The sequence below is a fragment of the Festucalex cinctus genome, chromosome 3 (assembly GCF_051991245.1).
Source record: "Festucalex cinctus isolate MCC-2025b chromosome 3, RoL_Fcin_1.0, whole genome shotgun sequence".
NCBI classification, from domain to species: Eukaryota; Metazoa; Chordata; class Actinopteri; order Syngnathiformes; family Syngnathidae; genus Festucalex; species Festucalex cinctus.
Genome location: NC_135413.1, coordinates 18720563 through 18733165, shown reverse-complemented (window position 1 = coordinate 18733165; position 12603 = coordinate 18720563). Strand labels below are relative to the sequence as shown.

Genomic DNA, 12603 nt, shown 5'->3' with positions numbered 1-12603 from the left:
CGACCGTATAAAATGCTGGCATAATCGGCTTTACCAAACCATGTAGGGAACGCATTTTCCACCATCTATATATAGAGACAATTACAAATCTTCAAGATAATGCTGCAGTGGGAATATCAAGATGATAGTTGCGGACTTCTTTATAGATGGATATTACATACATACAGGCTTGATGCATGAAATTAGAAAGAGGAACAAAGAACTTCCAATACGCTTTTCACAATAAAACAATACAGTCAGTCAGTCAGAGTCAAGCTTGCTCTTTTTTTTTTTTGTCTAGCTGCAGAGTGTGGGCAGAGTGCTACGACATTTGCAATTCACACAGTCTAACATTCTCACAGTATAATCGCAGTGGAGATTGGGAGCAGGTCGGCACTAGACCACGGTGGATTGGTTGATGCACATAACAGCTTGGATTAGGAGCACGAGGCGCCGGACATAAGATTATTATTATTATTATTATTATTATTATTATTATTATTATTATTATTATTATTATTATTATTATTATTATTGTTGTTGTTGTTATTATTTATTTTATTTTTTTCAATGGGGGTGACATAAAAACATACAGTATATGCACATGCACATTGCTCCACCTGCTGCATCTTCACTTGTGGAGTGAATGTGTGGAAAGCAGCACATACGGTGTATTTTCAGTGGGGCTTTAAATCAGGTCAGCAGAACAGTTTGTCTTTCTCATTGAACCATAACAAATTGTTTGTCTTGAGATAGTTTCTGACAACGGCTTTCCAGGTGGAGTCACATTTATTCATTTTACTACATCAGTGATAATTTCGTCAATGAAAAATTTTCGCCAGATTTTTCGTCACCATTTTTTTTTTCGGAAGAAAATGAAATGAAAACAAAAATAGAAGTCATTCATTGAGACAATTAGATATCTAAAACGAAAACTAAAACAACACAGTGGTGAAAATTCACAAAATCCAATCAGAAGAAGGAATGAAAGGTGGGCGGGACAAAAGAACTGCTCAGAAACTGTTCGCTGCACTTTAATGTTCAAACACGTTTCGATCCATTGTGCAGCTGTAAGATTAATTTCGGGTAATTATCCACTATTTTTTATTTTTTTTTAATTTAGGGTAAAAACTAAGTTTTAAGACAGCATATTATTGTCAGTTCAACATGTTTCATTGAAAAAAGTTTAATAAAGACACCGTTGCGTTAGATCTGTCTCGGTGTGTTATGTATGCTGAAGGAAAACATCGACTAAATTGTTAATTTAGTCGACAAAAATTGCTCTTTGTTTTTGTTGACTAAAATTGGATTAAAACTAAAATCCAATCAGATGACAAAATTATGGCTAAAACTAATTAATTTAGTTAAAAGACTATAACTAAAAGTAAATAAAAAATTCTTGTCAAAATTAACACTGAACCACATCCTCTATTCGTTATGCGAGGCACAAAAAGAGCAGAAGAAACTTTACAGCGAAATGATGATGGATCCTGTTGCTATTCTTCCCGGCATTCTCCAAGCAAATTCACATGCATTGTATTTATTCTTTTACGCCTTTGACCAGGTGACTTAAAATGTGACTCCATAGTATCGACCGCTACACAGAACACAGTGTGTATTTGTGTGTCAAGGTGTTAGCCTAGCCTGGGGCACTGATGTCTGATCTACAGAATATGTGCACGTCACACCACCTGTAGATGAGATGGGTCTGTCACATTGTGTGCCTACTGTGGCTTACATGGCTTGAGGCTGTGTGCGCTTGCGTGTGTGCGTGTGTGTATGTTGTGGGGTCTTTACACGGTTCACATGCCTGGTGTCTCTGAGGCAAAAGACAAAAACAAATACAAAAGGTCAATTTTTTGACTACACATAGTAGGCTTCTCCATAATGTACATTACAGTATGTACTGCCTGTACTATGTATAGTGGGGCAGCAATAGAAGGACAGACAGACAATTATTTTGTATGTCACACTAATATGTGTAAAAAAGATACAGCGCTGAAGAACTAAAAATTATAATATTTGTAAAAACTGGTAAAATTAAAAGCCCAGTCTGCCGGTTTCACTCAGGAAAAGGCACTTTTTAAATACAGGATTTAAACAAACAAACAACTTTTCAATTTACAGATATGGGCTTCTCTTAATGTCTGGTGGTGATTTTGTCCTAAACCCCCACCCCACCAGCCTGTATTTTGCCATTTTGTGTTTTGTGTAAACAGTGGGACGTTTCTGTGGGAAGACAGTGTTTACACCCCTCCAGCCAATCGCATGCGGGGGGGGCACAAACCGGGCCGGGGGGTCGTGTCGCAAACGGGGCCGGGCAAATTTGTCGGCTGCGTGACATCCTCCCGCGGCAATTTGACAGCACGCACGGATTATTGTTTTTTTTTTTTTCCACTCACTCACTCACTCACTCACTCACTCACTCACTCACTCACTCACTCACTCACTCACTCACTCACTCACTCACTCACTCACAGAAGCTTACATGTGTGAATGAGTGAGTGAAAAAAAAATCGCCGCGGGAGTGACGTGACTGACGTCACGCAGCCGACAGATTTGCCCGGCCCCGTTTACGACACACCACCCCCCGGTCTGCGATTGGCTGGAGGGTAGTAAACACTGTATTTCCACAGAAACGTCCCGCTGTTTACAAAACAAACTCAAAATGGCAAAATACAGGCTGGGTGGGTGGGGGTTTAGGGAAAAAATCACCACCAAACATTAAGAGAAGCCCAGATCTGTAAATTGAGAAGTAGTTTGTTTGGTTAAATCCTGTATTTAAAAAGTGAAATTTCTTGAGTAAAACCGGCAGACTGGGCCTTTAATGACTTTCATTTGCATTATCATGCTAGAAGCACTTGCTTTCTGTAATATAAAAAATTCTCAGAAAAAAATTCTACAATTCCTGTTTTTTGTTTTTTTTTGTTTTTAATTGTGTACATTGTGAAATAATTCAGGTTTTTAGTTGAGGCTTTTTAATTGTTTGCTTTCAGCTTTTCAAGAATCCTGTGGTTATTTTCCTCCAAAACGATGCCATAAAAAACAATACTGCTTAAAAGGGTAATTACAAGGCTGCAAGTGTGAAACAACACACCAAGAAAATCTGTTAGTGTAGTTAATTGTCCCTAATACAGTCTTTGACCTCTTGATTCTTCTGTTTGGACTGCGTTTAATTGGGTTGCATAAATAATATTCAATATGAATAACATTGTATTATTATGAGTCCATCTAACTATCCAAATATTTTAAATGTGAAATGAGAATTATTTTTTTTAATGTGTTTCCAATATTATGTGCCCTTACATGCCTGAGACTCAAAAACCCTCCCCTGCCTTCTGCAACCCTCTCTGTTACCATGGCTACTACAGGCGGTTGCCAAGCGAGGATGGTTCAATGTCGAGTAACAGCTCCGGGAAGCTGAACGCCAGCAAGAGCTCGTCGGCCCGAAAGACAGCCACTGGCAGCAGCTGCAAGAATGGCAAGGAGGATTTGCACAAAAGGAGCACCAATGGTAAGAGAGCGGGTCAAAGGGGAACAAAAGAAACGGAGGAAAAAAGATGTGGAAGGCTGATGAGTAAATGAGGGAGAAAGAAGCAAAAAAAAAAAAAAAGAGAGACAGATGGTGAAGAAGTCTGTATCTCCACTGTTTCTGCCCACGACAGTAGGATGCTAATTAAAGAATATAGTAACCACTGGTACACTGACCCATCTCATGCCACGCATTTGTTACACTTCATTTGATGACATCTTGCCCAAAGGATAATTCCTGTGAACTAATGAAGCGAATATGATCAAAAGACATTCATTCATACAGTGACTCAGTCTGCCTGCTGCATCATGGAGCTTGTCGGTGATGACACACACTGACAGCAACATCAAACAAAACATTATACTTGAGCTACAATAATACCATTCAATTGTCTTATGGATCTTAGGGACAGACAGATTCTATTGCATTAACATTGCTCTGATTGACTGTTTGAGCCTTTCTGAGCCATTATTGTTGTTCATCTCTTACACCTCAGTACTTTTGGTGTACACAGTGATTTGTGTGATTTATAGTGTTTGTACACGCAAATGAATGAATACAGAGGAGTGAAGAGGTTGAGTAATTGTCTCATTTTCTCACTATGTTTCAGAGAGCCTTGGCTGGTCAGAAGTAGCGATAAAGTGGGGGAAAAAAGGGATGAAGGATATTAGTGAACAAAATCGTTGCTGTCAGAGATGAAGCGATAAAAAAAGTCACAATAAAAAAATGAACACAGAACTGATAAAGTAGAAACAGCTAGAATATGTTTTTAGTGCAAGCTAATGTGCACAATTTTGTGCAGGAGTGTGCCTAAATTCTACACATCCTACTGTATTCCTATTTCACAGTAGCTTTTATTCAATGACAAAATTGGTTGTGTTTTTTTGTGACAGTTTCAAGACTCTTTAATTTACTAACACGTTAGATTTGATTAAGAGATGTAATATTTTTGTTTTATAATAGAAAGTAATTGCTGGCTAACAAGGGCAGGCACAGCAATGTTTATTATTTTTTATCTAATATTCTAGTTTAAGTGGCAATAGTAAACATTAAATGGTGTTTATGTTTCATATTTGTCAAAAAGCAGGCAAGGAAAGATTCGCCATGTTTACTCTCTATGTCAGGGGTGTCCAAACTACGGCCCGGGGGCCATTTGCGACCCGCCGTCCATTTTTCAGTGGCCCGCGGCATATGCTAAAAATGGCATTTGACTCAGTTCAAATATTTATAATACATTTAATTTTAATACAAGTGCTATTAAAGGTTATTTTAGTTTACAAAAAAACGAAATAACTAAAACTAGAATTCAAAAAACAATTTTGTTAACAAAAAAAACAAACGAAAATGCTTTTTAAAGAACGAAAACTAACTGAAATTACATTTTATGTTTACAAAACTAACTAAATCTAACTATAATGTCCTTCGTTTTAGTCTTTGGTAATTAATGAATGCATGAGACTTTGCAAATGACTTTAAATGTAATTTTTAGTAGATTTATTTTCATCTAAACCAGAATAATGACATTTGAAAGTATGTCACATAGACGTGACATCATCTAGCAGCAACCAATAGAAAATCACCTTCAGACGAAGTGAAATGCACGTTTTTTTGTTTACTATCAAATGACATTTCTCGGCTTTTCAAAAAAAAAAAAAAAAAAATTAAAAAAATAATCTACACGACAAAAAACTAAAAGCTGCCTTGGTCTTTTTTTAAATATTGCGCACAAGTAATACGCTTTTTTTTTTTTTTTTAACTAAAACTAATTAAAGAACTAAAACTAATAAAAACTAACAGAACCACCCTGAAAACTAATTAAAACTAACTGAATTTAAAAAACAAAACTCAAACCAAAATAAAAACTATAATAACACTACTGCCATATTACACATAAATTGGTTTATGTACTGTAGCATTTTTCTAAATATGCAAAAGCACAAATAAATTATTTGTTCATAATCATTCTGATTTTCTGTGTGTGGCCCTCAAATGAAAAAGTTTGGACACCCCTGCTCTATGTAGATAAATACTGTTAGCAGCATTTGACGTTTTTATGTAAACATGCACTTGCTGTTACATTAAGATTTGTTAAAAAGGGAGAGTGTTAGCGTCAGCATGAAACAGACAAAAAGAAAGAGGCCGTTTTATCATTATTAGTGTCCTTAAGCACGATACATTAACTTCAAGTTACTTCTGGTACTACACAGCAGTGTTTGAATGTGTTCAGTTTGAAAACTATATTCCACTAGATATACAAAATCACTTCAGGTTGCACTGGCTGTTTTCCAATCTGATTCACAATTTCTACAGTTTACGTTGCTATGTGTGCTAACCTCGGCCGTCACGGAAGTAAGGTGCAAGGCAGGCAGCGCAGCAGCCAGGATGAATTGCGGTTGTGTGGGCTTGAGGTTGAGTTGATGGCAGACTTTTTTAGTCCTACAATGAAGCTGTCTGCTCACTGATGTCAGGCAATGAGTCATCGGAGTTCGAGTATACCACAACGCGGTCCATCTGCTGCTGCCTGCAATAACATAACATGCACATGTACATTTAATACTGAGAAGCCCTTAACTTGAAAATATATTACACAACAAAGCTATGGTTATACATAAATTGTTATAAGGCAGTGTAGAGTAGATTGACTGCAGTAGCATATACCACATCATGTCTCCCCATCTATTTCCAGCAACTTATCCTGTTCAAGCTTTCAGAAAAGTTGCAAACTATCCCAGTGGACTGTGGATGAAAGTGAAACTCTACCCTGGTTGTCCCACTCAATCAATCACAGTGCACACATATAGAGACGGACAACTTTTTACATTCTTCAATCCCACAGTCACTGCACAAATAGTACCGTACTATTATTACTAATGATCTGCATTAGTCTATGTAACACTTTGATGGGATTATCTAGAATAGAATATTCATAATGCTAGAAGACAGCAGAATCCTTTAGAATGGTAAAAAAATAAAATAAAATAAAATAAAAAAATAAAAATAAGTGTTTCCTTAAGTGTTCAATACGTCGGATAAGAATGCTTTTCACAATGTGAAAATAATGAAGTTGAGAAAAATGTTAATTGTCATCTCCAACACATTTTTTTTGCCAAATTATTTGGTTATTACAAGCCAGAACAACTACAAAAATAGAAACAAATATATATATGTTCACTTAATTTTAACTTCAGTTTTCATACTATGCTACAACTCTTATTAACCACAGAGAAATTGATGCGTAACAAATATGGCAACTATTTTCTGTCTTTTTGACTGTAACATCGGAGTTGTCTGAAGGGACAGCTAACCTTCATCCTTAATCCTCCACAGACCCATACGATGATCATACAGGCTCTCTCCGGCTCATCACCATCAAGCCCTTGACAGCTCAGCCGACTTACTCCTACCCCTCGTCCTCCTCCCACAGCCAAGACTCCGTCATCCCGAATGGCGAGGTGAGTCTACATATAGATCGCTACAGATCGCTAGCTAATACGAATACTTTACCTCAGAGAAAATAATAAAACAGCTGTTTATTCATTTTGGGAGTGAATGGAGTTGTCAGAAAGCTGGTTTGTAATCTATTCATAAAGTTCGACTGACCTATCTGACTGTTTTGTTGACATTCCCTTTAGCGCAGCACCATCTAATGGATGCATAACGTAACCCCAGCCTCTACTGTAGCGCCTTATATATGGAAAATGTTTGAAAATATGTAATTCATTGAAGGTGCGCCTTATATATGGAAAACGTTCGCCAATATGTCGTACATTGGGGGTGCGCCTTATAGTGAGGTGTGCCTTATAGTGCGGAAAATACGGTGCACTTATTCATAACAAGCCTGACTTCAAACCCATCGAGCATTTTAGGGATGAATGAGCAGGGTCCGCTTATCCAATATTTGTGAAGTCCCACAGACATACTTTGATATATTGGTGAACATTTTCACACATGCACACAATCCTGTCGACATGGTGATGTGACGAGTCCGCTGGTCTGACAAAACTGTAATGCCATCATGTATCACAGCACATTAACATTTGGATCCAATATGGCACATATTTAAAGCCTTGTACTTAATATTTATATGCAAATCTGTCATAGCATGATGTTAAATGGTTTCATCTTGCCCTCTCCTGTTCTGTAGTAGCGTTTCATCTCGTCACCAGGATGCCTTGCACTCCTGACGAATTGAGTGGTTATTGCGGCAAACACTTGGCCTTCCAGTTAAATCTTAAACCTGTCACATTTCTCCCACCCGGTCTGTCATCTTTCACTCTTCAGCCTCACATTCGCCATCGCTATTACACTCCTCTGCAGTAAGACAGCAATTCACACTGATGACTCCTTAGCGCTCATTTTATTAGCATTACACTAGCTACATTCATGTACAGTAGTTCATCTTCATGATTGGAGCATATTGGTGCAAAATGTCATGTTTGGGGGACATTTTGTTTTATAAATTACAGTTTTCAGCCCCTAATATTTCTGGTGTATTGAGAGTCAAGCATATCCCTTGCAGGCCAATCATGGCGGGTTGAAGCAGAAGTCGGACATCGAACACTACAGGAACAAACTGCGCCAGAAAGCCCGTAGGAAGGGTTACGGAGAGTTCTCCCTTTCCGAGGGCGGCAGCCACGGTTATGGTCACAGCCGGCACAGTCGGCATGACAACGGAGTCAAGGAACCAATGACTGCAGAGGAAAAAAGGGCCTCCTTTGCTGGATGTCATAAAAGGTAATGAATGAGGTATTCTGAAGAAATATTCCTCATGTGAAATTTTAGAACGTCATCTTATGCATTGCATTGCAAAGTAGCCTTACACGCATCCCATACCATGCAAGCTAAAATAAATACGATGGTTCAAAATTGACTCTGCAGTCTTCACTCACGATAATAATAAAGTTGAATAAAATACGTTATATATAAATGGTCAGGCATTGTGTAAAATATTAATACTAAAAAAATGGCTTTTAATTTAAATCTCTAAGCTTTGAAATTTAATTTTTTCTGAACTATTTCACTAGTGTCCTGCATAAGGCTAAATAATATTTTTGGAATCATCAAATTTGAAGGTTATTAAATATCATTATCCAGGCTGACTACGACATTGCTTTATTCTATCTAACTACCACACACATTTACTTCTACTATGGCTGCGTGGCTGGTCTGCCGCTGTACTTGGTGGTTTTATAAATCTCCTAAAACTAAGTGATGTAACCGTAAGACTTGCATATTTACATGCAGCTGCAACATGCGGCTGTTATGGTTTTAATGCCATTTAAAGTACCTTATTTTCAACTGTATTGTTGAGACAAATCCTAGGGCCCGGCCTATATGGATTTTTATTTATTTATTTATTTATTTTAAGCCAATATTTGACGGGGAAAAAATGATTGCTGATTAATTGGCCCGATTAATTTAAAATATATATACTAAATGCATAGAATAACTTATTTTTTAAGACTCCCCTCCTAGCATTTCCCTTAAAATAAGGTAAATCTAATGGTAATTATAGTATAATTTTTTCCATTAGTTCATAATATACATATTTTGTACATAGAACACACAATAAAATGAGTAACAATAAATAAATAAATAAATAAATAAATAAAATTTGCACAAATATGCAGTAAACATCTTAAACAAAATCTTCATTCATTCACGTGATTGTAAAGCTTACATAGAATACAGTCAAATGCAAAGAATTACATTGAAGACAACAGTGTTTCAAGTAACAGAATACTTACCATTTAACCAGAGTTTTGCAATACAAGTTTGTCATCTTTTTGTCCAGCTGTGCTGTCTCAGTTTGAACACTTGGGGGCGCCATGTAAACAATGCTAACATCCACGAACATGGAACGCGCCAACACTCTGCCTATACAGTACTTGCTTTAGGCACTGGCATGTCATGTCTATCTGTTGTTTACATCTACAATGACAGTGAAGTCACTTGGTTCCCAGAATGCATTGCACAGTGCAACGCATTGAATTATTAGGATGTTAATCCTTGTCATATATGTGTTTGTGTTACCAGTAGTTCATTGAATGTTTTTTTTTTTTTTTTCTCGCCACCTCAACGTGTCAGATATTCCCACCCAAGGGAGCCCACCTATTGGAGCAGGCAGTCCCTGAGCAGCCCCAGCCCTGTGGAGACAGAAATGGACCTTCTGGTTCTTCGAGAGAGAGCCAGAAGAGGCATCCGCAACAACGGCTATGATGTGAGTATGCAAAGAGTGCATGAGTCATTTTATGAAGCCAGGTCAACGTGCTTTATTGCAAAAAAGACTATTTAGGCTCATGTTTTTTTTTGGTGTTTTTTTTAACTCATTTGCTCCCAATAATGTTTAAATGCGTTTTTTTTATGTTTTAAGTGTCCCAAATACGTATTTTTACGTTTTTTCGTTGTTTTTTTTTGTTTTCTGTTTTTTTTTAATGATAGAGCATACAGAAGGCTTTGATGCAGCCTCTCAACTGCAAAGAACAGTTGCAGAAATGGTAGTTATTACACAACCGGCCAGCAGGTGGCAGCAGAGCAAAGGAGATCAACCAGGGCCATGTAGAAAAAAGCTCAATTCCTTACAATTTTAAATAGATTTGTGAAAACTGATAAAACTTAGCTCTCTTCTAATGCTAATTGCTGCAAAACGGAAACAGATAGAGACATACTTTTTCTTCCTGATGAAAGAAGAGACTATAATCTTTCTTTTGATAGGTTCCATGATTTTATTGCAATAGAACACAATATTCTGTGGGCCTTGCAAAATCAGTCAAAATCCAGTAAAACAGCCGGGAGTGAACGGGATTGCTTCTGTGAAAATGGCTGGGAGTGAATGAGTTAATGGCTTAATTGTATAAAAATGTCAGTGACTCGCATGCATTTCACCTGAATACCTTTCCCAATTTAAAATCTTTGATTCTGTTACAAACTGCGTTTACATATAGCGACTCAAGTCTGACCTTGAATCCACACTGACATTGAGTGACTCACACTCATGCAATAATGTGATGTGATGAAAACCTTGGTGGTGCAGGTAAAGTAAAGCACTGCAACTTTGCCCTAAGTGTTAATCTTCTCACAGCAGCGATTTTATGATTTTAATTCCTACTCTCCTTTTAAACTCACTTTTGAATCTGTAATTTTCCGAGGGCTCTTTCCAAATTAACTTTGAATACATTTAGAAAAAACAAGTGAACCAAATGAAAAAAGAAAGAAAATGTAAAATGAGACACAAAGAAATGGCAAAAGTTGGAGAAATGAAGACAAAGAGGAACTTTTTTTTTTTTAATGGGAGCAGCAGGAGTGACTGAAATCGTTTTCTGCTGCCTCTTGGCTGTAGCAACAGAGCTAACTTGCTGAATGTCAATGACTGCATATGATTACAGTCCATGGATTCAGATGGCGGACTGACCTGCATATGCCAAATTATTTGAGGAAGTGCTGTACAAGGAGAACAGTGCATTTTGGCCTGTATGTGTTTGGAATATACAAACATCGTATTTCAGTCTGTAGTTCACCTGCTTCATTCATGTGCAAGACTGATTTATTTATCTCTATTGTTGAAAATGTACACATACAGTGCATATATATATATATATATATATATATATATATATATATATATACATATATATATATATATATATATATATTCAACAGTACATTTTCAAACGTCTTATTTAGCTGTTTATATACTTGGTCTTATCAGTATCAATACAATTGGCCCTTATATTGTGTTATTAATTATTAGATTTTATTTACTTATTCGATTACTTATATTTCTTAATTTATTGTGCCATTTTGTTTACCTATTCTTATTGCATTATTACTCCATCTACAGCACTTTGTATGCAGCGATGGTTGTTAAAGTGCTTTGTAAATAAAATGAGTACTTTCAATTAATTGTCATAACATCCCAACTTTCAGTCCAAATGTGATAAAAACCAAGTTCGCATAACAGTCCGTCAACCCGTAACATGACTCCCCAATGTCTCCTTGTATAGCAGTTTATCATTAACAGCAATTAAAAACTTTTTGCAACATGACAAGGTGGCAAAAGGCTGAGAGAACAAGTCCATAAAAAGAATATATTTCCTGCATGCTAGCCACTCTGTAGCCGCCATGATAATGATTAAATCTGTTTTTTGACCTTACACACAAATCCTACCTTTCCTGGTTGATGTGGTTTGATTTACACGTTTTAACTGGAAAAACTAATCAAAGTTTTGTAATTGAATAGGCCGCTGCTTTTTAGAGGTTGACATAATTAACACAGAACATTTATCAACTGTGTCTTCGTTGTCATGAATACTAATCCCTGCACCCTCCTTGCACTTTGCAGGGTGAACCAGAGCCATTTGAGGAAACCAATGTTGACCATCTCATGAGCTCGCTTGGCTATGGAGGTGGATCTACTGGCACAGGAACTGGTAGCCTGGGGGTGAAAGCTCACCGCGGCTCTGACTCCTCCACACTCAGCTCTCAGCCGTCCATTGACGACGTCCGCACACAGATGCATATGTTGCTTGGCAACGCCTTCAGCCTGGCGCCCCCGGACCATGACCCACCTTCCCCTCCTACTAAGTAAATTTGATTTACATAATGGGTTTTTTTTCCCCATACTGATGCAAATCATGTAGCACGTCCACAAGTTTTTCAGTATTTTTCCAGCAAGAGAAAATATGAAAGCCCCTTCAGGCTAGATTTGAACTTTTTTGAGTAAATATATGCAGAAAGCAAAGTATTTGAAATTTAAACTTAACATTGGTGGCAAGAAAGTGGAACCCCAGGAGATTATTGATAGTATATTTCCCTCTTTTACGAGTAGGCGGCACCATCACCACCACCACGGTTACAGCGCCTATAACCCGTCTCATACCAGCCACTACAGTGATGGAGTGACGAGCGCCCCTGGGACCATGAACCATCCGTGTGGAAGCAGGCAGAGAAGCCTGGGCTATGAGGATTTGCACCAGTGTAGCCTGCCAAAACCGGTAAGTATGTGCAATAATCAGTCCATTTTCAACATTGCTTATACTTGCCCTCCACACTAAAGGACAAGCGATAGAAAATGAGGCAGTCACATCACCGCC

General features: G+C 37.5%; 1 protein-coding gene across 3 annotated transcripts in view; it reads left to right on the top strand.

The window, feature by feature from the left end:
• The window catches only part of kiaa1549la (KIAA1549-like a), a 97664-nt gene that overhangs the window by 75606 nt on the left and 9455 nt on the right, over positions 1-12603 (top strand). For all 3 annotated transcript variants that reach the window (XM_077516394.1, XM_077516392.1, XM_077516391.1), the window contains 6 exons: positions 3351-3493; positions 6839-6963; positions 8031-8245; positions 9599-9731; positions 11853-12094; positions 12339-12504. In XM_077516394.1, the coding sequence (XP_077372520.1) occupies positions 3351-3493; positions 6839-6963; positions 8031-8245; positions 9599-9731; positions 11853-12094; positions 12339-12504 (1024 nt within the window). The remainder of the gene's footprint in view (positions 1-3350; positions 3494-6838; positions 6964-8030; positions 8246-9598; positions 9732-11852; positions 12095-12338; positions 12505-12603) is intronic.